Below are 25,907 nucleotides of genomic sequence, written 5' to 3' on the forward strand. Positions count from 1 at the left end.
TGAAGACTTTTCCTAAATATATTGCTTTTGCAATGCTGCTTTGTTTGCCTGCTTTGTGAAATTATTCCTCCCATTGGTCACATAGCGTGTGCATAACCACGGACTTGTGTGACTGTTAGCTGGACACTCCATTCAGCTAATTGCAGTTTGCTGATAAAGCCAAGTCTGTTATCTCTCTATGTAAACACACAGATAACAGGGAGTCCTGTCTCTACAAGCATGTGCATATTATCTGATCTGCATTTATATTAGATTTCTAGTAATTATAATAAGTATAAATAGCTGTTCAGCAAGCTAAGGGGGGGGGGGGATTCAAGAAGTGAGAAGACAGCAGGTAAAGCTGCTGAAACAGATTGGAAAACCCCTTTAAGAGCTTACTGCATATAGTTTTATTACTGACAATATGCAAGCTCTTATGCGCCCTCTACTGGTGCATTCAGGCCGTCAGGATGTTATCGCTTAAACTTATGTCCATTTTGGACATATTTTGTGCCTATGTAGAATAAAGAAATAAAATGGTATAATCAGCCAACAATCTAATGTTCAATCTAATTATCGGCTGCTTCTCCCAAAATGTGTTATGGTTGAAAACAAATACCAAAGGTGACATTGCTTCTCACTAACTCATTTTCTGAAGGAAATTTGACTTTTTTTTAAGATTATATATTGTATTAGAAATCTGTTAATGTCCAGTAATTAGGGATCAGTCTATGGAGACCAACCAATGACCAGCAGAGCGCTTCAACATGGAGGCAGCCATTTACAAGGAAAATGGTAACAACACCTCCCAAGCAATGCACAGAATATAAGCACTCACCCTGAACAAAAGCCAAATAAATAGATTTTATGACTGAATGTGTAAAAACATACAAAGTATTTCACTGCGAGATGGAATGAGAATGTCAGTGTATAAGTCAGTCTCTGCCAGACACTCCAATGCCCTGAACCATCTTCTGGATTTTCTCTTCATTCCTTAGTATGTTCCCTTTGACTGTGCATATCTTATCTCGCTGCTCTTTGATCAGTTGTTCGAGTTCGGCAAGTTCTGCCTTGAGAGGATCCACAGCTGTGTCAGTGACGCTGAGAACATAGGAAAAGATACAATCACATGTGCTGTAATGTATGACTGAGGAGGACACGTTAAGTCAAAAAAAAAAAAAAAAAAAAAAAAATTTACAAGTCTCAAATCAGGAGCTACAATCCTTGATTGAAGGTGACGGATGAATAACATTTATTGCCTATTCACTGGCAATAAATGTAAAGATTGCTGGGGTCTGTACTAGGCCCTGGTCATGCATGGGTAATACCACTCCATTTAGGCTTTGCGGCAGAATTTTGCTTACTCCCTATATTACACCCATTGTCTTAGCCTATCAGGTTATCCTATTTGTGTGACCTAGCAAAAGAAGCAGGGGAAGGTACTTAGACTGAATTTCAACTAGTAGTGCAACATCTTGGCCATATGAATGCTAACTGGTGGCAGGCCACACCTAGACGTGTCAAATATTTGGCAGATTTAGGTCATGGCATTGTCCTCTAACCTCTGTAATATAAAGTACCAGTGTACTGGATAGCATTTAAAGTGTACCTTCAGTTATAAACAACCTGGCATGAACAAATAGTATGCAGTAATACAAGAAAGTTTCTAATATATCTTATTAATTAAATTTGTTTTCTTCTCCACTTTTCAAGCCAAATTACTTTCTACAGCTTAGTTGATGAAAACATGAGGGGGGGAAAGGAAGTTACTAGAAAATACACTCAAATAACTACTCTGAGTGCTTCTAATACTGCTAGGATGTAGATAAGAGGCTACCATTACACAGAATGATACAATAAATCAATTAACTAGCTGACAGCAGCCTCCTACTACACCCTTCTCTTCTCCATAGACGTCTGTGTGCGAGGCTGAATATACAGATGGATATAATGTAAACAAACAGTCAGGCTGAAGATAAGGAGCAAGAGAATAAATGGTGAAGGAAACAGATCTCCTTAATAAGATATATTACATAGTTTCTTATATTCACCTGTTCTATTCATTTATGAAAAGTCTTTTTTAGAACTGGAGATACAAGTTAAATAAACAACATCTACACACTGCTGAAAAAACCTGCCGCACAGTGTTGTGTTGTGGGTTTTGAACCCAAAGCAGGTAAATCCACTAGCAATGCCACAGGAATAAAACCTGAAGGGAAAAATAGCTGTTTCAGTTTCGGTGGGATGTCTATGGGGGACATCCTGATACGTGGCCTTAGCCTCAAAGTTACAACAGACACCTTGAAATGTTTATGCTAACAGAGTGGCATTCATCAAGCATAGGCTCCCACGGTTAAAAAAAAAATAAAAAAAAAATAATTATATATATATATATATATATATATATATATATATATATATATATATATATACACACACGCCTAAACCTAATACCGTACCTTTGTTCCTGCAGAAGAACTTCAGCGTGCTGTCTGTTCTCTGTCCTCCATGTCTGCAATTCATTTTTCATTGTGTCCATGTCCTCTTGGATGTAGTCCATCATTTTACCAAGTGGTAAAGCACTGCGACACAAAATCTGGATGGAGCCCCTTAGTTTCTCTATCTCTCTTGTCACCAAATCCTTTTCCTTTTTTCTTCCAGTATCAGTCACGAGTAGTTTGTCCTTAAAGAAAAAAAAAAACAAAAAAACAAAAACATGTTAGAATGCAAGACAGTCGTACCTACATTGACATCATTATACAGGAATGAAGAAATGAAAAGGGCTATTCACTAGTGTCAGCTCAGGACCAGATGTGCACTTCTTCCAAAGTAGACGTATACCCCTGTCTAACAGGCCAGTAACTTTCTGAGATTTCCTTTAAAAAAAATACTACAAATAAGAGACTATCATTTAAATGAAAACAAAACTCAGCCTCCTAAGTGCAAATCTTATAGGTAAGAGCCAAGGAGGATAAATTCTATGTTTGCTCCAGATGTCCAGTACGTGGAAACAAGAGTAAAGGTCTATGGAGACAATCTACATCTATAGATAAATATTTCACAGTCATAGCTAGGCTATGCTTCACTAGGGCAAAGATTTAGCTCACTGCCCAGGACAACGCTAGAATGAGAACGGACAGTTTCAGCTTTGTGCTGTGTCAATGACGTACCCCATTAAAGGTCAGACCCCCAGCAATCATGCAGTTATGGCCTGTGGATCGGAGATAACTGCTGCTCATTTGTCTTCTTCAACCACAGATTGTAGCCTTGGACGTTCCATGTCCCCATCAGTGGTGCACTAATATACATGACACTTTCAAAGCACAAAGGACTTTCCAGTCCAAGGTTTAGGATACTAAGCCTAGTGACTCCAGTTCCATCCTTGGTGAAAACACATGACTTTTCAATCGCAATTTTAACCGTCCCCATGCACACCCTCTAAACAGGTAACAATGACTGCTCTGGTCATGTGGTGCTAGATGATTCTTCCAGTGCAGCATTCTCTACATATCCCTTTCTGGGTTCTTGATAACCTTCTTATAGATGGCATTACGTAAAGTTACCGTCTCATGAAAATGGTGCAGTAAAGTATGAAGTGTCTATTATCTCATAAAAAAAATAAAAAACACAATCCATCTTTAGACTCTATTCACATCTGCATTATGGTTTATTTTTAAAATGGAAGCTACAACCCTGTGTTGGATCCCTTGCATGATGGACACCAATGTAGCCTTGTATGATGCAGTACCTTGTCAGTGGTCTCTACCCCCATATATCCATTTTCCTACACTAATATGCACTGAATTGTCTATGACCTGGAGCTTCTCACTATTGCACACCACAATATTGCTCCACATACTAAGCTTTTATCAATGATTTATGGGCGTCATAAAACACAGAGTATCAGGAGAAGTATTCACATGTAACAGCTCAAGCTCTTGTGGTCATCGGAGTCCACTAACTGGAAGCTTATTAAAGCTATAATTTCCCTTCTCCAGCTGAAGATCTGCAGATCTCCCAGGGTCTGTATACTAAACCGAGTCAAATCAATTCTGTTGCCAGAGAAACAACAATTTCTATTGCTACAAGTCCCATCTAGACTGGGGGTATAATGAGTTGCAAGTGCAGACTGAGCACAGATGGATTCTCTCCGATATGAGATATAATTTCACGTAATGGACTTGATATAACTAGTATGTCATTTCAGGCTACAGCAAGCCCAGTATGTCATTGGAAGTCTGTGAGATGATCTATACCTATACATAAAATCTCCCAGTGCTTGGTAGGAGACTGAGCAACAAGTGGATGTATTCCATTGTGGTCATTCATAGCTGCCCTTTTTTTTTTTTTCTTTAATAATAAATTGCAGACTAAGTCAACCTGAACGCAGAATACAAGTTAGGTGGCCAGTGCCTTATGGGTGGTCCCCAATCCAGCAATTGCTTGTTTATAAATCATGTCCAAATCCTCCCGGCAGCCTTGATTGACAGGACTGGCTGCTGACTACGCCACCATAGTCATTGAAATTTCTTGGCTGGGAACAAACATGCATGGTATACAACCTGCTATGGATAATGGCCTCAAGAACGTACAGCAAATGGACTGCCTCTATTAGGGTCTTTTCACACGGAGGAAAATGGCGCTTTATTTGGCGCTGAAAAAAAAAGCCTCCCATTGACTTCAATGGATACTGCTAGCTTTTTTTTCCCCCTACAAATTTCCGTTAGTGGAAAAAAACCCATTGAAGTTTTGTTTTTTTTTTTTTTTATCAGCACTGAAATTCCACACCAAATTCCTCACCATTTTCCTCCATGTGAATGGACCCTTAGGGCTCGTTCACACAGGCACTAAGGGGGTGGATTATGGCGCGTAATCCATGTCATAATCCGTCCTCTCAAAATGGTGGTCTATGTAGACCGCCAGGCTACTTTTTTCCATGAGCAGAGCTTCAACAAACCGCGGCAGCAACCTCCGGAGTCGGCCCATTCATTTCAGCCTGCTCCGGAGGGGAAAGCTGCGACAAGTCATGGCAGGCGGGTTTTGACCCAGGAGTGACGCGGCTCGCCGTGTCACTCTCGTTGCCAAAAGCCGCCGTGCCGCCCCCCGTGTAAACTTAGCCTAACAAGTACATTACAGGAGCATCTGCTGGCTTTTCCAAACGTGCAGATGATGGAGACTGCAAGGGTTAAAGGGATTTGGGCAGTAGTTAGGGGAAGAAATCAAGTAGACAGAATGTAGCCTGGGGGAAATCGGAAATGCCCTCAGATTTTTATTTTTTTTTTTGAGAAAAGCTTTTTCACCTCATTTGCATATTTTTTAAAACAACAATTTTCCTCTGGACCTGCAATGCTGAATAACAACGGCATATGTGGAAACTGTGTACAGAGCACTACCATGTATTGATATTACGGTGGATATATTAGTGGGCTAGCACAATTTTGGCAGCCATTACAGAAAGGATGATAAGATAAAACAAACTATAAAATATTAACAAAGAGCTTGTAGTGAAGGTAATAAAAGACAAAACAACCTCTGAGCTGAAATAAAACGAAGGGTTCAGTTCTAGGTCCTACCTTACTGGCTGTATCGTGCTGGGTCTCATAGTCCTTCTTAGTTTCTAAGATTTTCTTAACAAGACTTCCTGAAAAAAATAGAAGTTAACACCTCAGCATTTATAGAATGAATGTCACATGGGAGATTAAGTTGTCACCATATTTCTATTATCAGAGCTATTCAGTTAGCAAATTTTATCTTGACAGAGATATTTGCTGACTGAACAGACAGGAAAAGAAACACTCAGTTATTGTAACTTCTTGCCTTCTTGTAAAGTGAATGTTGGACAGCGTGATGCAGTAAGTGAGCACTCCACTACTTTATTGAAGCTGCACTTAAAGGGGTTGTCCATGAATTGGACAAAATCAAGTGCAGGCTGGGGAGGGTGTCACATTAATAATAAAAAAAATATATCCTACTCCCCTGCCCTGGTGCTCTGAAGTCTGCCGCCTCTGTCCGTTCAGGTGTGCACCGTACCTTCACCACCAGAAGTCCTGCACTGCACATGATCAGCCTCAGCAGCAGCTGGAAAGGTCCCAGTGGTGTCACTGACATACGTCACCAGATTCATCGCTGCGGCTGCTAAGTCCACCAATAACTAAAAACAGTCATGTTCAGGACAAGACTTCCAGCAGTGAAGGAGACTTGAGACAAGAAGGGTATGATATATTTATTAATTTATTTTTGCTAGATCTGCTCTGACCTCCTCCGCGATTTGTCCAATTCCTGGACAACAACTTTAAGTCTTCTATTCCACACAGTCCCAATTATACTGAATCTTGTCCACAGATACGTATGATCAATCCGCTCAGTTCCTGCTACTCTGTCACGTTGTCTGCAGCCCAGACCGCACTGTCAATGTGACAGGTTCTCTTTAAACCCAAAAAGAACTGTATGAATCTGACATTAATCATATTTATTACTTAACTCTTTGTGTGAAGGAAATAAGAAATTAAAAGAGCATTCTGATAATTTTACATTATCCCCTAGCTATTTGATGTGTTGGGGTCTCTTGGAACAGAGTGCAGGAGATAGCTCAGTACTGTAGTCAGCTATTTCCAGCAGTTCCATAGAGAATGAATGAATAAATGAAAGAAATTCCTCTTTCTGGTGGTTGTTATGAGTTATCCACTCTCTTTTGGTCCTCAGCTGTGTCATGTGACCAGCACTATGACTATCCAGTTGGTACAGTGTGGATAGGATGTCTGTTTCCTTACTCATTCCCATAAGAGCCTCAGTTTAAGACTCATAGCAATTAATAAAGAAAAACTCCTTTTCTGTCACAACATAAGACAATGTGTAAGTTGGAGTCATATTGCTGTTCATATGACGTGACCGTCTACCAGAACAGAGTGGACAACTCACAAATACAGTCACGGGTAAAAGGATTAACTTTCACTATAATATTTGTCAACTACCGCTATACCGTAGCTGGAAGGAAAGTAAACATTTTTTGTGGAGTGTTACTTTCTAATAGTTTCATGATGCATTTGATACAATTGAGTTCCCTCTACAGAATCTTACTAACAACCAACCATGTACTCAATAAGACTTACCATGTTTCTCATCTCCAGGGAGATCCAGTTCTGGCTCCTGAAAAAGAAAAACAGGTAGGGTTTTTTTTTTTTTGTTTTATTTTTGCAGTTCTGTAATCTGACGTCACACAGTTTTATTGTCTATGACACTTACTAGCTCCATTTTGGGCATCTCTGTCAACTGAGGAGAAGCTTCTTCAACCACAAACTCATTATCGTCATCATCTCCATCATCTTTCTGCTTGTCAACAATCACATTGGATACCGCCTTTCCACTGCTCACCCTATATAAAGACATGCAGATAAATGAACAGGCTCCCCAATATTATAACAAACCATTTATTCTCTATTACATCATGGAAGATCGCCAATAGCAAGGAATTCAGAAATGGCAGATACAAGTTGGCCCATGATGCGACATAAATGATCAGCAGTATTATAAGTAGCTGCAATGGAAGCACAATCACGTACCAAGCTGTATGGGAAATATTCAAATCTGTTTTGCAGGATGTTTCCAGGGCTTGCTGCCCTCTAGGGACAGCCCCCTTAAACATCATGCATGACTTTTTCAACAAGCCTATTGCTATGATGCGAGGTTTAGCCAAACCAGTAACTCTATTTGCATATTTCCCATAATCCCCCAATGGAGTGAAAATGGCTTTGTAAATCTCCATATGCCTATAAAGGCGCTCTTTCCTTAAGGAGTGATATTATCCCCAGTACCAAGCTGTAGCAATAGTAAAGTTTGTCACCAGAGCCCAAAAACTTCTAATTACGCCTCTGTCTCCTACCCACCTTTCTGGAACGACGACTTCTGCGCTGGCTTGACGTCTGACTCTGGGTGGTGCTGGCCGAGCACTTCCAGGCCGAGGGATTTTTCTACAACAAATAATGGAGAAGGAAAATGAAAAATTGTACAAATGATCAATTCCATTTTCAGCCACGTATGAAGTGCAGCTTACTGGTCAGTAGGGATTTACCTCTGTGCAGCAATATTTGCCTCGGCAATATCATGATGTTCTGAATTGTGTAACTCCGCAGCTCCACCTTCTAAAGAAAGGATATAAACCATATAATAATAATTTCCATACACTAATATTGAAAATGCTTATCCTGTATGTTATCATTTACTAGGTCACAAGGACTCTGCCTACAGCGCTACAGGAATGAGGTTTTGACTCGACAGGTAACCTCTGCGGCCAGTCACTAGTTACATGATGTATTAACACTTCCGTGCCAGTCTCATATTACAGAGCTTTAGCACTGAAGCTGGAAACCATTGATACGGTGGTGGCACAGGATCAGTAAGGGGAGCGTTACTCATTGTTGTCTTACAACAACATAAGCTTTAGGTTAAAAAAAAAAAAAAAAAAACAAAATCATGGGACTGGACAGCCCTGTTAATCACCTCCTTTATTTAGAAGACCCTTTCCCACCAAATAGCTTTATTTAAGGGGGACAAAAGGACGTGTTTTCTTTTATCGGATACGAATACGTTAATACTACTAAGAAAATAAAAGGATCTTACCTTCATCACTGGCAGCCTCTCCTGTAAAAGCAAAAATGGTAGAGATCACAATTCTGAAACTTGGAGACAAATAACCCTATACAATATCTACCCTGGTGTATACCAAAGGCATTTGCAGACAGTTGTGATGTAATATTGCTGCAGCAATGCAAGTATATAATACAAAAAAGATGACACCACTATATCATGCGTTCAATGCTTTATTAGCACTGAACAATATTTCAGATGTTCTTCAAGCCACATGAATTGGTTTCATTCAGCTGATTTATAATATGTGCAGAAAACTAAGGCTAGGTTCACACAAAGGAATTTGCAGCTGATTTTGAAGTGGATTTTCTGTATGGTTTTCAATGGGAGGCAGTGGTGGACATTTTTCTTTTCCAGCACTCAAGCTCTGCTTTTTGGCTTTCTGCTGCCAAAATCTGGAGATAAAATTGAGGCAGAAACCAACTCAAATTCCTGTATGTGGGGCAACACGGTGGCTCAGTGGTTAGCACTGCAGCCTTGCAGCACTGGAGTCCTGGTTTTGAATCCCTCCAGGAACAACATCTGAAAGGAGTTTGTATGTTCTCTCTGTGTTTGCGTGGATTTCGTCCCATTCTACAAAGACATACTGATAGGAAAAAAATGTACATTGTGATCCCTATATGGGGCTCACAATCTACATTTAATAAAAAATTCCTGTGTGAACCTGCCCCAAGGAGTACTAACACTTCTTCTGTGATTTCTTCTTTATCCAAAGGCTTTTCAATATCGTGGCAGCCTGTCATTTATCTTACCTTCACTGCTAAGTTTTGCTGGTCTTCTCTCTCGGAGTTTTGAGGCGGATGGTCGTGAAGTTTTGGACTGGACAAGGGACTTCTAAAACACAATATTGTTGATCATGTGAATAAATGGAAACTAGTGCTATATTTTACACACATACGAAGAGGAACTGGGAAACACACCAACAGTGATCTATACTAGAGTAGAGGAGCCAGGCAGAGACAGCTAATATACCTCATCTCCGGCAATAGAAGACTCCACGGACAATGCAAAAACAAACACAATGATTACAATTACAAGATGTAGCCATAATGCAAGTAGTCACACAAGGCAAACTACTAGCAGATGAACTGCACAGCAATACAATCTATTTCATACTAATCGCTATGAGCCTGCACAAACTGGCAAGACGCTTCTCAATATGGAGTTGTACCGTTTCCCTCCTCCCAATTAACATACATTTTTAATAAAGGATGTCTAAAATCAGCACATGTAAACTATCCTTTAACAAGAGTTAAAAATTTATGCCGCAATAAACTTTATATTTCTCTGAGACTGAGAGACCCTATTAGAACCCGATACTGCCAACAGAATCTTACGCCAAGTCTCAGGATACTAGGGAATGGCTGTACAACCTCCTGTTTACATTATAAATGGAATATGGTGAAGGCAGCGCTACTATGCAAATACCTCCTTATCTGTAATGAGTTTTTCTTCTGAAGAGACCTCAGTGGTTTTCCTTGTAGACTCCTCTAATGCTTTATGCTGTATAAAGGAGAGAGATCAATGAGAAATGGGTAACAAAACCAAACATATCCCATATGGCTACAGACACGTGACAGAAGATAAAAGATTGTCCCCTGTTAGGACTGTAGCCCTTCTTTGAGCTGTATAGAAAGACATTATCAGTTATGGTTTTCCATGAAAACACTCCACCTCTTTGCATCCTTCCATAGGTATCACTCCACGGATTCTGGCTCAGGAGGAATTTTTTTGGTAGCCACTACCATTCTATTTCATAGTCCTCTGTAAATGGTTACTAAATTTTCAGAGAACTTAGGCTCATTTAATAGAACATGTCATTGTGGACCAAAATGTAATGAACTTTAAAAATATGCCTGGGAAACCTCTCCTATCACTAGGTGTCTCTTCTAACTAATTTGCAGTTCACTACTTGTTACTAGGGAAGGTCCGTCCGTAAATACATTAGATAAACAAGACGTCTTCACAGTGAGTAGAAGGAGGAGGATCTGATCTTTTCTCAAAGTGAATGCAGATAGGAGGGGCTGATTCTCCTACCAAAAACTGATAGGACATTATGTATGAAAGCTTATGCAATCATAGAATAGACTGCCAAGCAAGACCCTGCAGATACTACAACTTTTCAAGAAAACTCATGTACCCAGTAGCATACGTCAGAGTCTTCTATTGGAGGTGTATGTTGGATAATATGCCCAGAAAAACACCTGACAAAGTTTAGACATGTGAACAGACCCTTAAATTGCATGCTATTACAAACTATAAACTGGTACACATTACACAAAATCTATAAGTGCATACATCATGGTGACACACAAGAACGTAAAATCCCCGAGCACAGGTTGAAAACGTCATTTTCTTATTTATACTCTGTGTGGAATCAAATCACCATTTTGTCACTTGTTTCAATAATGGGATATATATGTGAATGTATCAACATATATGATGACAATAGAATCCCAGTTGTGCGAACTCAGACTTTAGATCGAAAGATAGCCATACATGTAAGATAAAAGATGGAAAAAATGACCGAATCTTCTTTAAAGGGGACCATTCATGTCCTCGGAGATCGGACCACAATATACCACTAGAAAGCTGACAGTCAGCTGTTAGTCCACTGTCAGAATGGTGGGCATTACAGCGTAGGATCATCGCCCAGCCCTACTTCAATAAACTGTCAGCTTTGTAGCGGTATATAATACTGCCAATCTCTAAAGACGTGAAGGGTCCTCTTTAACCGTTTTTATAACTTCAGTAATGAGTAAAACATGTTACTATACATGTCACGTGTATGCCAACAAGCAGTAAACCAGAGAACTTCAGATTAATGATAATTAGCATACAGGCGACATGTATAGTAATGAATCACTGCAATGAAAAACTGCACAAAGTTCTTAAGCTAAAAAAGCACTTACTGGCATAATAACATGTGCTACTTATAACTGCAAATACAAACTGCATGCAGGTCTAAAGCAATACAGCACAGTGTAAATCCAGGCCTATGTTGCCATATAGCCTAGCTTCTCCTATTGAAGTGACTCATCAGAGAACTTCACACTCCCTAATGAATTGTTTTCTGACCCTGCTGTTTGCTAAGCTGCGGCCTGAATATGTTTGGGTTGCTGCTTAGCAATAAGCTGCAGCCAGTGAGAGACTCCGAGAGATCTCCAAGCTCTGAAGACCTGAACGTGCTACTCACATGCGCTACAACTGCTAGCATTGCATATAGATGCAAATTACCAGAACCTGCTCTACAGCTCCACAGAAAGGATCATTAAAGGCTGCTGCTGCCCAGCACCAGTGCAGGGATAACTAAGCTAGCAACTTATCACTGTAATAATAAGAAAAAAATCTAGCCGGGGACAACAACGACTGGATTTTCAGTCTGTGATGCTGCTGCATGAATATAATTATGCACCCCTTACTGGTCACACAATAAAAAATAAAAAAAACACATTATAACAAGGTTTTTGATCTATATGCAAATATATGGCAACATGTTTATTGACAAGGCCCCATAGTATTGGACAGTCTGCTACACTTTCCTATACAGTATAAAAAGAGGTATGTCTGTCCATATCACCCCAATGGGGCCAAAAGAAGACTCTTTTAGACTAAGTCAGGTCTATAGGAACTTACAGCTATGCTTGTTGTGTGCATTGGGAGATTTCCTGGCACACATAAATATGTTCACACAAGATCTGAAAAGACCCAAAAAGTGATTTCACCTTCTCACAGACGCCTAGATGATTAACTGGATGTATTACTTCCACATTTACTACGCACCAGTACCCCAATAATGGCAGCTCATATAGTTACCTTGCGTTCGATCCTTTCCTCATCGTGTGGCTTGTCATCTCTTCCTCCTTGGTAATCTTTATCCCTTTCACGTTCTTTCCTTCTTTCCCTCTCAGGATCTCTTTCCCTTTTGCGCTCTTTATCCCTATCTCGGGTTCGTGACTTTTCTTGCTCCCGCTCTCTACTACGCTCCTTGTGATCATTGTCTCTGTCACGACTGCGGTGTTCTGAATCCTTCTCTTTGTCCGGGTTTCTTTCCTGGTCTCTGTCTCGCTCTCTTCCTTTCTCTCTCGTTCTGTCTTTCTCTTTCCCATGACTCCCATCACTTCGTCTCTCCCTTTCTTTGCCTTTCTCTCGTTCAGACTTTTCTTTACTTCTTTCTTTATCTGTTTCTGAGCGGGACTCTCTCACTCTGTTCTTTTCTTTCTCATTTTTCTCTCCCTCCCGCAAGCCATCTCTCTCAGGCTCTCCATTTCTCTCCCTTTCCTTTCTCCTTTCTCGCTCTTTTTTCTCTTTCTCTTCATCTTTGAGTTGTCTATCCTTCCTATCTCTGCTTCCACTTCTTTCTCTGATTTCAGTTTCTCTTCTGTCCTAAAAAGCAAAGCAAAAAAAAAAAAATTTATAAGAGACATTTTATCATCAGCTTCATGAGATTAAAAAAAAAAAAAAAAAGTGTAACCCATGCACTAGGTACATAAGTTAGGCACATGTGTCGGGAAAGTGCAGTGTACAGCTACACACTGATCCCCTTACATCTGAATACTGAATGGAAAATACAGCCCAAAATGACCGGATCGAATGTGGTCCAGAATCTGGGTAAGCTATGACGCTAGGAGTCCCTGCCCCTCATTGCTCCACTGTCTGTACATTGCTACTGACTGGGTTAGAACTGGGAACTCCAGTCGATGTATAGACCAGATTTTCCAAATTCACTCATCTGCAGGAGAATATGCTTTGTGAGGGCGGGTTCACACCTGCGCCCGATCTCCGCTTTCAGGTTTCCGTATTCTGCCCGAGAAACTGGACAGGAGACGGAAACCGGCAGTCAGCTTTCAAACCGATTCATTGGAGCGTTTTGTGGTCTCCGCAGCGTTTTTTTTTAACCGGACACAAAGTCGGACATGCAGGACTTTGTGTCTGGTTAAAAAACAAAAAACTGTTTAGCCGCGGAGACCACAAAACGCTCACAGGCAGACACTGACTGCCGGGTTTCCGTCTCCTGTCAGGGTTTGTCGGGCAGAAGACAGAAACCCACAAAGCAGAGACTGGGCGCAGGTGTGAACCCGCCCTGATCTTCACGAAATTCAAGTGTTTTTTTCCAACTTACTTCTTTCTCCTTGTGACTTTTCCTCTCCTCATCCTTTGCCTCTCTGTTCTCTTTGTCCTGAGATTTTGAGCTTGATGGTGGCTTGCCTCTGAGGTCTACTTTATCTCCTGACAATATCCTCTTCACTGCATCGTCGCTCGATAACTGGTTAAAGAAATGAATGGTACAAAGGAGTGACTGCAGGAATTATGTTACTAATAGAACCAACTAAATCCATTTCTAAGGAGTTAAATATATTTTTTTGGCATTGCATTGTTAAAATAGTATGGATTCTGAATATGCAGAACTGCTACATTGCTCAGTCCCATTTCTGAAGGTGAAGTTGTTCTGCAAGCAGTGTGTCTATACTTGGCTGACCACTAGCAGCTTCAGGACTAATAACGTCACCACATCTCCCCAGTGCACGAAACACTGTATGAAACCCTTAGGGCGGGTTCACATCTGCGCCCAGTCCCCGTCTTCTGTCCGAAAAACTGGACAGGAGACGGAAACCCGGCAGTCAGTGAGCGCCCGTGAGCGTTTTCTGGCCTCCGCGGCAAAACAGGTTTTTTTTTTAACCAGACACAAAGTCCTGCATGTCCGACTTCGTGTCTGGTTAAAAAAAAAATGGTTTAATTGCGGAGAGATCAGAAGACTCACCTCAATCTGACAGGCTGAAGTACCTCATAATGAAGGTGATCGAAGCTGCTGTGCAGAAGGAGGGAGGGAAGGGAATACAGTACTTAGCCAGAACTGCGTCTTCTTTTTTGTCATGATTGTGGTGTTTCAAAGGGAAGCACCCCACCATTTATAAAATGATGCCAGATCTTTGAAATATGCCATCAGTTTTATAAGATGGAAGTAGTCCTTTAATGCTTCCTTCAAAGCCAAGTGGCCAGTTGAGGTCAGACACTTACTTTATTTATACAGCATTTTCCTATGGCTTGTAAGAATTCATTGGTCTTTTCTGGTTCATGCCCGGCCACAACGCGAGCTGGTTTGACTTGAAGAGGTTCCCCAGTGACCAGAACAACAACATCTATCGCCTTCTGTAAGAAGCTGATTTTGGCATCTTTATCCTGGGATGGAAAACAAGGCAAAATTAATTTGGGGTGATGCTTTTCAATGATGTGGGTTGAGGAAATAACCAAACTTGTTGGAAATGGTTATAAACCTTTGGTTACACATTAGCTGTGCTGGAAAACCTTCCTTTATTAATGATGTAGACACAATCAAAAGCATTGTATGAAATCCTTATGAAGATGGATATGGCACCCTGGAAAATAAAAGTTGGCCCGATACCTGGTATAAGGAGGACTACAACAATAACTGATCACAAGAAGAAACAGTACCTACCTAGACCAAACAGTTAAAGGGAGTTAAATAGGAGCTTAAGGAGCGATCATTAATTTGAGAGGACACCCAGCCCCTGCACCAATCAGCTGTTCTACAGTGTACAGAGCTGAAAGCAGATAGCTCTGTATACTGTGCTGTGGCCAGGCCAGTCATCTGAATGGGAGCTGCAATAGTATATCTGGGACACTACATAGCATTATAAAATGGTTAATTTGAGGTCGGCGGTGGTCTGACACTGGTTGCAAACGAATAGCGCTGTTGCAATAAATAAATAAAAAATAATATATATATATATATATATATATATATATATATATATATAGTTATATCTGTATAAGCTCAGAACAGCTGATCGATGTGGGAGCCTATCTCTAATGGACAATCCTAAGGATAGAGAAATAAATATAGTCTTTGATAACCCCTTTAAAACACAGGAACAAAACAAAGGGCAATATATCCAGAGACATGGGTGTCAGTAGCGGCACAGAATGGGCCCGATAACTGGACAGGCTTCTTAGGGAGGTGCTGACTTCACTTTACAGAATGAACAGACTGGATGCCCTGCAAACCTTGTAATGACCTTAGTCTGTGGATTAATACAGCTTAGATCTAGGCTCACCGTCCTATCCATTGGCCTGGATTATACAACACCATTATACAGCAGTTTTGTTGCAGTGCCTTAGTGCCACTGTATGTAACCTTATTGCAATATCATTATTTCTTTCGCCTCCTCTTCAATATTAACATTACAATAATAATAATAAAGAATGATGGACAATTTATAATTACACATTACATCACGGCTGCATGTGACACCAGTATATTGCATGAAGGTAAATTGGAGAATAGGGTTCACTGCATTGCAAAGATCACTCACACTCTCTCTCTCTCTCTAGGCAAGGACACTATCATACTACCACTCCCAATGGCCACAGTAAAACATTTACAGTATATCAAAACTATATGACATATGGTATATAGTACGTATAAGGAGTAGGTTCCACTTATAGGAATCATCAAACAGCACTGCACAGAAGAGGAGACTGTGCCCGTGACTCTCACCATGGTAGATTATGGGTAATACTGGTAACAGTCTAGCACTTCACAACGCCCATAAACTACAATGGAGCGCTCCATATGCATAGACTACCACGTTACCCTTATACTATTTTCTGCAGTGCTAAACAGGGGTCAAGGGACCAATCCTCCTAATTCAGAGGGTTCAGAGATGGCTATACAGTGCACCAGTAGTACTGCCGAATTTCTGTTTCTGTGTTCTACTCCAACATGGAAAGAACATCTGAGAATCCACACAGGTATATGTGTGTGCAGAAGTGGTTGTTCAGGAGGTCCCTCTGTGGGTCCATACGTGGCCTCCAGGCTGAGCACACGACATACTGCATAATTCCATATATTAACTTCTAATACCGTGCCCAGGAAACTATACAACTCTTCCTACAAATGTTCTGCCCTGGCAGTCTCCCATTAATATCAGCCATTGTACATTCCCCTTGTATTCAACCGTAACTGGGCAACAGCAGATGAGTTTATGTGATGGTTACCATGTAAGTGATAGCTCGGGAGTGTACATGGGCCATGTTTTCAGGCGTCAAGTTATTTCTTTGGTTTCACAGGATACCATCACATATTTACATAGCCAAGCCTATGGTGTGACTACAAAGCAAAAGGAACAAGATCACATTTTATTTAATGGGCTATTCAGTCTGTGCAAGACTTTCAGATAGCAAAGGTTAGAATTTCAAATATAAATGGGGAAAAAAAAATAAAGTTTGGCCATGTGACATCACACCTTGCAGAGAAATACTCCATTAGTTGCGGACAGCGATTGCTCTGCTCCTGTGGGAGTGCGGCCACGAGAGATTACAGGCCGTGGACACACACAGGAGCGACACAGAGACAGTATTTCACTATGTGGAGCCTAAGTCTGGTCTGGCGCCATCTCTGATAAACCGTAATAAGAAATCAAATATAACGTCCCCATACATATATCTCATCATGGCAAAAAGAGCGTGCACAGATTACTTGCTGGACTACAAGATTTTGGAAAATGAGGGGCGACACGGCAGCTCAGTGGTTAGCACTGCAGCCTTGCAGCGCTGGAGTCCTGGGTTCGAATCCTGCCAGGAACAACATCTGCAAGGAGTTTGTACATTCTCCCCATGATTGCGTGGATTTCCTCCCATTATACAAAGGCATACTGATAGGGGAAATAAAATGTACATTGTGATCCCTATATGTGGTTCACAATCTACATTAAGAAAAAAAAAAAAAAAAAAAAGATTTTGTAATATACCAGCAATGTGTAGTAAAACCACTTCTTATCCCACCATTTGGAATAGCGTCAGCATATAGAATGGCACTTGTGTGTTTCCAGGCTCACAGATTCTAACACATAGTTATAAGTCAAACAAACTATGAGCCTCGAAATGTGCAAGTGCTGGACTTTACTAAAATACCTTGGAGAAGAACCTTTAATATAGACGCCTCATGCAGGATGACTCCATTACTACTAAGGCCATCCATTAAACCTTTACCCTCCAGTCAGCTTGCAAGCAATGTGAATAGTCTTATTGATCTCTGACAATTGTTAATAAGCTACCTATTACAGAAATAGAAAATTGTTGGGCCATGTTATGGATTCTTAGACATTCATTGTGACAATGAAAGGTGTCAAGAGTGCAACTGAAACGTATAGTATAATGGGCATTCGGAAACGTTGACATTACTACAAGTGCGATTCAACCTCACTGTAAAATGGTCTTGTGCTTTGATGAATAGGAGGGCTGCAAAAATTGGACAGGAATAGGACCCGTTCCATATTTTGCGGCCCAGACACGTGACCGTGTAATTCAAAGTCATGTGTACAGGCCCAAAGAAATTAGTGGGTCAGTGTGCTATCGTTAGGGTATGTTCACACAGAGTTTTTTGACAGCGGATTTTGACGCACAATCCGCCTTAAAATCCGCTGCCAAAAACGAATCCCATTGACATCAACATGCCCTAACTTGGTGCGGATCCCTACACGCTCCAGTGTAGGTCCATTCTTTCAGGCCTACATAGGAGTGGGATACCATGACTGAATGCCAATGCTGCATTGGCATTCTGTTGCGGTAAGTGGCGTGGAATGTTCACGCGGCGGAAAAAGTTTCTGCAAACTTTTCCTCCATGTGCACATTCCCTTAGACAGCATAATATTTAGCACTTAGGGAGAGATACAAGGCAGTGACTAACTTACCTTCACATTATCGGATTTCAGTTCAGGTTCTGTGTATAAGCCCTTAAAGAACCCTGTTGTTCTAATCACCTAAAAGAAAAAAAACAACAAAAAACATAAATATTAAGGTGGTTGGATATCATCATCATGTTAGGCTATGTTCATATCTGAATATATTGACTGTGAATGAGCTCTGCCAAGAAGTTTTCATGTTAACTGGAAGAACCGAAAAACCGCACAGCATGCAGCAGTATTACTTCTGTGAAATATGAATCAGCAACGGATGTCCAATAGAACAAATGTGAAGATCATTATTAACAATACTCTATAGTACTAAGACATTTAGTAACACACCCTTTAACCCTTTAAACCAGCAATATGTTCTTATGCTCCAGGGGTTTATGTCCTGAAGCAATAGCAGTAAATATTATTTCACTGAAAGATTAGTTGAGGTTTGGAACAAACTTCCAGCAAATACTTTTTAAGGGGCGCTCCGGAACTATGATATGAATTGCCGTGGCCTTTTTACTTACCAAGCACAGCACGATTTCCCCAGGACTACTCTGCATTATGAAAGATTGCTCTTAAGTCCTCGCACCTCCATCTTAGCAGGCGCTTTCAGAATTAACAATTTTACCCTAAATAGGAAATTCGCACCCACTGGTTGTTAGGAGCTCTAGTTGTAGTAATGGTCTAAGCAAATGAGGTTTTTAGGTTTAACAAATTTTTTTTTAACACAATCCATTTTTGCTTATAAAGATGAACCAGTCTCACGTTCTTAATCACAGCAGGTAAATTCTAACGTCTCCCGGCCACCATGAAGATCCTGTTAGAATGGACTCAAGGCATAAACCCAAATTGTCCCATCAGACTACTAGGTTGAAGCTCCATAGTATTGCCCAAGGGTTATGGTAAAACTGTGACATTACTACAAGTGTGATTCAACCTCACTGTAAAATGGTCTTGTGCTTCGATGAATAGGAGCCACGGAAGCAAGGCCGCAAAATCAAACAGGACCTGTTCTATATTTTGGGCCCAGACTGTCGGCCTGCACACATGACCGTGTCATTCAGTCATATGTACAGGCCCATACAAAATAATGGGACAATTTCCTATCCGAGAAAAACTCAGATAACCACTGACTATTCATACAGTTGTATGCAAGGGGGCTTAGGCTGTATTCAGACAACCAGGTGCACTCCAGGAAGCTTGGCCTGTCCACAACTCAGACAAACTCAAACTTAACTCACTGCATTATACTGATTTGTGAGGTTGCGAGTTCCTGCCCAACTACTGGTCAGCATTAAGGATGGGCGAACCTCTGAAGATTTGTTACGATGCAGATACTTGAGTTCAGTTCGGTCTGAACTTATTATACTTAAATTATTATACTTTGGAGTCTCTTCAGACCCCATATTATAATAGGTGTAGGCACAAGAAAGGTATAAAAAAAATTTTAAAAACGGATATATTCACCTACCTCACCTCTTTTGGGCCTCATTACTGCAGCCGGCAATCTGGGCACCCCAGACACTTGATGTCACAGAAGAGCACCACAGTGCCCGGAGGAGGAAGGCGCAGATTGCCGGAAAAAGGAATATAAATGCTTTTTTATTTTTTACATTTCCCTTGGGTCTACAACTATTCAAATAATTTTGAGTATCTGGTTCGTTGTGTACCAATTCACCACACACTAGTCAGAACACAGGATACCTTCAATCTGGCTGGATCGCACAGCATCACAGACCTTGAAGACGCAGCAAGTTCAATTCAGCCAAGCTGAGAGTAGTCTGGGAAATGTGGCTGTAGAATGAGTTTCCCAGATCACAGTGGCCTGAATCCACCAGTTCTCTGGACGTGATTTCTTTGGTAAATAAAAGACCAGATGTTGGCCATATTTCATGGGCAAAACATTGAGCAGAAAATTCAAATTTCAGAACAGTAAAGCTACAGGGACTCCTAGTATCACAGACCCAGTATGAGGTTGCAGGGACTCCTAGTATCATAGACCCAGTATATGGTTGCAGGGACTCCTAGTATCCTAGACACAGTATGAGGTTGCAGGGACTCCTAGTATCACAGACCCAGTATGAGGTTGCAGGGACTCCTAGTATCATAGACCCAGTATATGGTTGCAGGGACTCCTAGTATCCTAGACACAGTATGAGGTTGCAGGGACTCCTAGTATCACAGACCCAGTATGAGGTTGCAGGGACTCCTAGTATCACAGACCCAGTATGAGGTTGCAGGGACTCCTAGTATCATAGACCCAGTATGAGGTTGCAGGGACTCCTAGTATCCTAGACACAGTATGAGGTTGCAGGGACTCCTAGTATCATAGACCCAGTATGAGGTTGCAGGGACTCCTAGTATCACAGACCCAGTATGAGGTTGCAGGGACTCCTAGTATCATAGACCCAGTATGAGGTTGCAGGGACTCCTAGTATCATAGACCCAGTATGAGGTTGCAGGGACTCCTAGTATCATAGACCCAGTATGAGGTTGCAGGGACTCCTAGTATCATAGACCCAGTATGTGGTTGCAGGTACTAGTAGTATCATAGACCCAGTATGAGGTTGCAGGGACTCCTAGTATCCTAGACCCAGTATGTGGTTGCAGGGACTCCTAGTATCATAGACCCAGTATCCTAGATCCAGTATGAGGTTGCAGGGACTCCTAGTATCATAGACACAGTATGAGGTTGCAGGGACTCCTAGTATCATAGACCCAGTATGCGGTTGCAGGGACTCCTAGTATCATAGACCCAGTATGCAGTTGCAGGGACTCCTAGCGTCATAGACTAGTATGAATTTGCAGGGACTCCTAGCATCACAGGCCAGTATGCGGTTGCAGGGACTCATAGGCCAATATGATGCTTATGATGCTGGGTGACTGGGTCATGCATCTGCTCCGGGAAACACAGCCAACATTCAGTTCAGATCTCACAGACCAAACAACATGTGTGACACTGGCCTGGATATTGTGCCCTGATGTAAGATTATGTGCCCCAATCTTTGACAGCTTTCAGGGGCAGAAAAAGAGCAAGACAAGCAGCAGAAGGGTCAAGTCCTCCACTGTACTGATGTGTGATAGTGTTGTGCATGTATCTGGTATTAGGAAAGTGGAGTGATCACTAGGGGGTGAGGGAGCGGCAGCAGCAGTTACTACTGGGGCCTATGATCCCAGTGGTCCCTCTGCCACATATAACCTGCTTCTATACTAAATGGTACAAGTCAGGTAGGGGCCCCATTACAGATTTCACACAGAAGTTGCACGTTACATCTTTGGTGACAACCATCACAGCCATGGTTACAGCTCCTGTAAGGGTTGTCACTCAGCTTTCCCCAGTACTAGCCTTTCAGAAACCCGATCCAGCCGGGTGACCAGCCTATGGGATCTGTAGGTGGCCACAGGAGTAGTCACTGAGCAGATACAGAAAGTACAGGCCTGGATACAATGTTCCATTAGTGAAGTGCTGGGACTGACACATCCTAGATGAAGCCTCTTCTTACCCACAACAGCAGGTTACATCAGAGAACTACAAGTCTCAGCATGGCCGCTGAGGGGAGTTCTGGGACTTGTAGTGCTCAGGCTACAGGTTGCCGTCTCCTCACTAGCCCCGCTCTCACCTCAGTCAGGATATCGTGCAGGTACCGGAATGGCGGCTTCCCCAGCAGTTTATCGGTCAGAGGCGGTTTCCTTATCACCTTTCCCAGAGATTCCTGTGTGCGCCGGACAACCGCAGGATCCATCCCGGTGACCGGGAAACGTCACTGCTATGACCCAGAGGATTGTCGGTAGAGCGCTGCCGTGTGCCCAGTCTTCCCCCGCTGATCCCTGCTCTTCGTTTATACTCGTCTCCAAGGCTCCGGTACCGTATTCTCAGCACCGGCCAACCTTTCCCTTCCCACAATCCATAGCGCCCACCGTTCTGCGCATGCACCGCCTCCGCCGTTACCAAGCGTTCGCAGCCATGGCAACAAAGCGGTAACACATCCCGGGGCGGAGCTGAAAATGCTGTCAGTCACGTGACGTCAGGTTCCAGCCTGGTACCCTTCAGGCATGCGGTACCGCACGTCTAGCTCAGTTCCTCGGTTTTCCTTGCGTCAGATTTCTCCATGTTTATTCTAGACTTTCATTCTCACAGGAGTAAACGTTATAGACTATTTACTACATAATAAAACCTGAATCCTGACAATTCTGGCTTCACATCTGCGTCTAGTAATAGAAAACCCAGAATGACAATGTAGATTTGATCCACCAGGACATGAACCTTATTTGTACTGCTCAACTTTCACCATGGCCTTATAAAGTCACCTCTAAATCCATCCATGGCCAAGATGGCCCCACCCCCTCCCATCTGTGTCCATTTGTGCGCGGACGGTATAATGCACCCCTTAATGTGGTCCTTACAACATAATGTATCCTTAATATGGCCCCGACAGTTTAATGCACCCCTTTATGTGGCTCTCACAGTATAACATACCTCCCAACTTTTGAAGAACCGAAAGAGGGACAAAATGCGCTACGCGCCGCGGCAAACTTAGCCCCGCCCACTTTTGTGTTGACTCCACCCACTCGTTAATTTTTCATGTGCCCGCACACAGTATAATCCTCCTACATTACCCGTAAATTATATGTCCCCCCTCTATCTCTCCCCCAGTTTCATATACACCCTTCATCTGCCCTCAGTTTCATGTCCCTCTTCCATCTCTGCCCCCAGATTCATGTCCTCTCCATCTCTGCCCCCAGATTCATGTCCCCCATCTCTGCCCCCAGATTCATGTCCCCCATCTCTGCCCTCAGATTCATGTCCTCTCCATCTCTGCCCCCAGATTCATGTCCCCACATCTCTGCCCCCAGATTCATGTCCCTCCATCTCTGCCCCCAGTTTCATGTCCACTCCATCTTTGCCCCCAGATTCATGTCCCTCCATATCTGTCCCCAGATTCATGTCCCCACATCTCTGCCCCCAGATTCATGTCCCACATCTCTGCCCCCAGATTCCTGTCCCTCCATCTCTGCCCCCAGATTCATGTCCTCTCCATCTCTGCCCCCAGATTCATGTCCCCACATCTCCGCCCCCAGATTCATGTCCCCACATCTCTGCCCCCAGATTCATGTCCCCCATCTCTGCCCCAGATTCATGTCCCTCCATCTCTGCCCCCAGTTTCATGTCCTCTCCATCTCTGCCCCCAGATTCATGTCCCTCCATCTCTGCCCCCAAATTCATGTCCTCTCCATCTCTGCCCCCAGATTCATGTCCCCCATCTCTGCCCCCAGTTTCATGTCCACTCCATCTCTGCCCCCAGATTCATGTCCCTCCATCTCTGCCCCCAGATTCATGTCCCCACATCTCTGCCCCCAGTTTCATGTCCACTCTATCTCTGCCCCCAGATTCATGTCCCTCCATATCTGCCCCCAGATTCATGTCTCCACATCTCTGCCCCCAGATTCCTGTCCCTCCACCTCTGCCCCCAGATTCATGTCCCCCATCTCTGCCCCCAGTGTCATGCCGTCCTCTCCATCTCTGCCCCCAGTGTCATGCTGTCCTCTCCTTCATCTGCCCCCAGATTCACGTTCCACCTCCACATTAAACTTACCTTCTCCTCCGCTCCCTCGCCGCTCTCTGCCCGCCTCTCTCGCTGACACATGCGGCTGAAGGAAGGAGCTGACACAGGTCAGCTCCTCGCTTCGCCGCTGCCCGCCTCTCTCCCTGACACATGCGGCTGAAGCTGCTCGCGTGCTTGCTTTGCCGCTGCGTCTCTCTCTCGCTGACACATGCGGCTGAAGCTAGGAGCTGACCTGTGTCAGCTCCTCGCTTCGCCGCTGCCGCCGGCTCCTGGCTTGTACATCGCGTCTACAAGCTAGGAGCCGGCGGCAGCAGTGAAGCGAGGAGCTGACACAGGTCAGCTCCTCGCTTCAGCCGCATGTGTCAGCGAGAGAGAGACGCAGCGGCGAAGGGAGCACGCGAGCAGCTTCAGCCGCATGTGTCAGGGAGAGAGGCGGCCAGCGGCAAAGCGAGGAGCTGACCTGTGTCAGCTCCTTCCTTCAGCCGCATATGTGTTCAACTCAGATCTGCGTCCTCTGGAAGCAGATCTGAGTTGAAATCGGGACATACCTCCCTCCAACCGGGACCGCGGGACATGTCACCCAAATCGGGACTGTCCCGCGGAAATCGGGACGGTTGGGAGGTATGGTATAATGCACCCCTTAATATGGCCCCGACAGTATAATGCACCCCTTTATGTGGCCCTCACAGTATAATGCACCCCTTAATGTGGCCCTGCGGTACAATGTTCCCCCTTGACATGGCCCCCACAGTATAACATTCCTATTAATATGACCCCAACAGTATAATGCACCCCTTTATGTGGTCCTCACAGTATAATGCACCCCTTATGTGGTCATCACAGTATTATGCACCCCTTAATGTGGCCACCAAAGCATATATATAATGTTCTCCCATGGTGACCACACGCTATAATGTGCAAAATTTTACATAACTGTCCCCACTCCTGCACAGTCCACTCCTGGTCTCTCCTGCTGGGATTTCACGAGTAGCAGGCGCAATGTTGTGATGTCACTGCATCACTCCTGCCTGACACGGACTGAATGGTGCTCAACTCCTATCTTTCGCATTCTGGAACAGCGGAATAACACCCGAAATACAGTATTGTCCTGCAGAATCTGGGATAGTTGGGAGGTGTGCTATCTTAGGCCCTGTTCACATTTCTGTTCTGTTCCATCATAGCTGCAGTAAAAATGGAGTGCCAGAATTCTCATATAACGAAACCAGAAAGATGAATCAATATGTACATACATATCTACAATGACATATAGTGAACAATATATTAATATTAGTATAATGTATACATACTTAATATGGCAAATAGTATTGATAAAGAGATGAGAAAAATTATATAAAATATACATAGAAATACATAAGGATACATAAAAATGTCCCTGCAGATAGAGATGAAGCCGGGACATACTGCCTTGGAGAACGGTACAGCACCAAAATCTGGGACAGTCCTGCTGAATCTGAGACTTTGGGTCAGAGCAGAGCCAACTGCGCATGTCCAGGTGGCCATTTTCCGGTGGTCTGCTACATGAGCATATTGGCGCAGTATTATGGCTTCCATTATTGACGGATGTCATAGTACTGGTGGGTGCAGAGCCTTAAAAAGAAACCTGTCAGATGGTTTGGGACCACTAAGCCAACAGCCAAGGCTTTTTACACTTGGGGTTTAGAATCTGAAGCCTTTGTAAATTTCTGCCACCTCTTGTAGGAATTCGGAGAAAGTGAAGTCAATAGAGTTCCGCTACAGCACTCCAGCATATGCGTATTTCGCCTGGCCAAGGTAAGGTCAATACACTTTGCTTTACTGCGCATGTTCTGCATGTCAAACATATGGAGCACAAACTTCAGAAGTGGAGGATGAAAGTAGCCTGGTCTGGTGAATCATGTTTTCTTTTACATCATGCAGTAGGTCGGGTGCATCACTTACATAGGAAAGATGGCGCCAGGATGCGTGACATTCATGTGGATGTTACTTTGAAGCAACATTGTTAGGCTTCAGGAGCCCATAC

General features: G+C 42.9%; 1 protein-coding gene across 3 annotated transcripts; it reads right to left on the minus strand.

The window, feature by feature from the left end:
* Positions 1-446: 446 nt before the first annotated feature.
* TRAF3IP1 (TRAF3 interacting protein 1) lies at positions 447-22,232 on the minus strand. Of its 3 annotated transcripts, XM_075283870.1 has the most exons (16): positions 21,944-22,232; positions 18,336-18,404; positions 14,641-14,802; positions 13,745-13,888; positions 12,439-13,008; positions 10,051-10,125; positions 9,595-9,615; positions 9,375-9,456; positions 8,596-8,616; positions 8,048-8,117; positions 7,863-7,946; positions 7,222-7,351; positions 7,089-7,125; positions 5,553-5,620; positions 2,439-2,662; positions 447-1,080 (listed from the first exon to the last, which is right to left on the minus strand). In XM_075283870.1, the coding sequence occupies exons 1-16, from the start codon at positions 22,064-22,066 to the stop codon at positions 915-917; spliced, it is 2,046 nt and encodes a 681-aa protein (XP_075139971.1). In that variant the 5' UTR covers positions 22,067-22,232; the 3' UTR covers positions 447-914. The 3 variants fall into 3 exon arrangements, with proteins under 3 accessions (XP_075139971.1, XP_075139974.1, XP_075139973.1); XM_075283873.1 differs by lacking the exon at positions 9,595-9,615; XM_075283872.1 differs by lacking the exon at positions 9,595-9,615 and having other exon boundaries at positions 5,553-5,616; positions 7,085-7,125.
* Positions 22,233-25,907: the final 3,675 nt, after the last annotated feature.

Source organism: Leptodactylus fuscus, chromosome 8 (genome assembly GCF_031893055.1).
Source record: "Leptodactylus fuscus isolate aLepFus1 chromosome 8, aLepFus1.hap2, whole genome shotgun sequence".
Lineage (NCBI taxonomy): Eukaryota > Metazoa > Chordata > Amphibia > Anura > Leptodactylidae > Leptodactylus > Leptodactylus fuscus.

Coding starts and splice junctions, on each gene's coding strand:
- TRAF3IP1 (XM_075283870.1), bottom strand. CDS start 22,066: ATGGATCCTGCGGTTGTCCGGCGCACACAGGAATCTCTGGGAAAGGTG. Junction 8,617..9,374: donor AGCAAAACTTAGCAGTGAAG/GTAAGATAAATG, acceptor TTGCTTTTACAG/GAGAGGCTGCCAGTGATGAA. Junction 7,126..7,221: donor AGATGCCCAAAATGGAGCTA/GTAAGTGTCATA, acceptor TTTCTTTTTCAG/GAGCCAGAACTGGATCTCCC.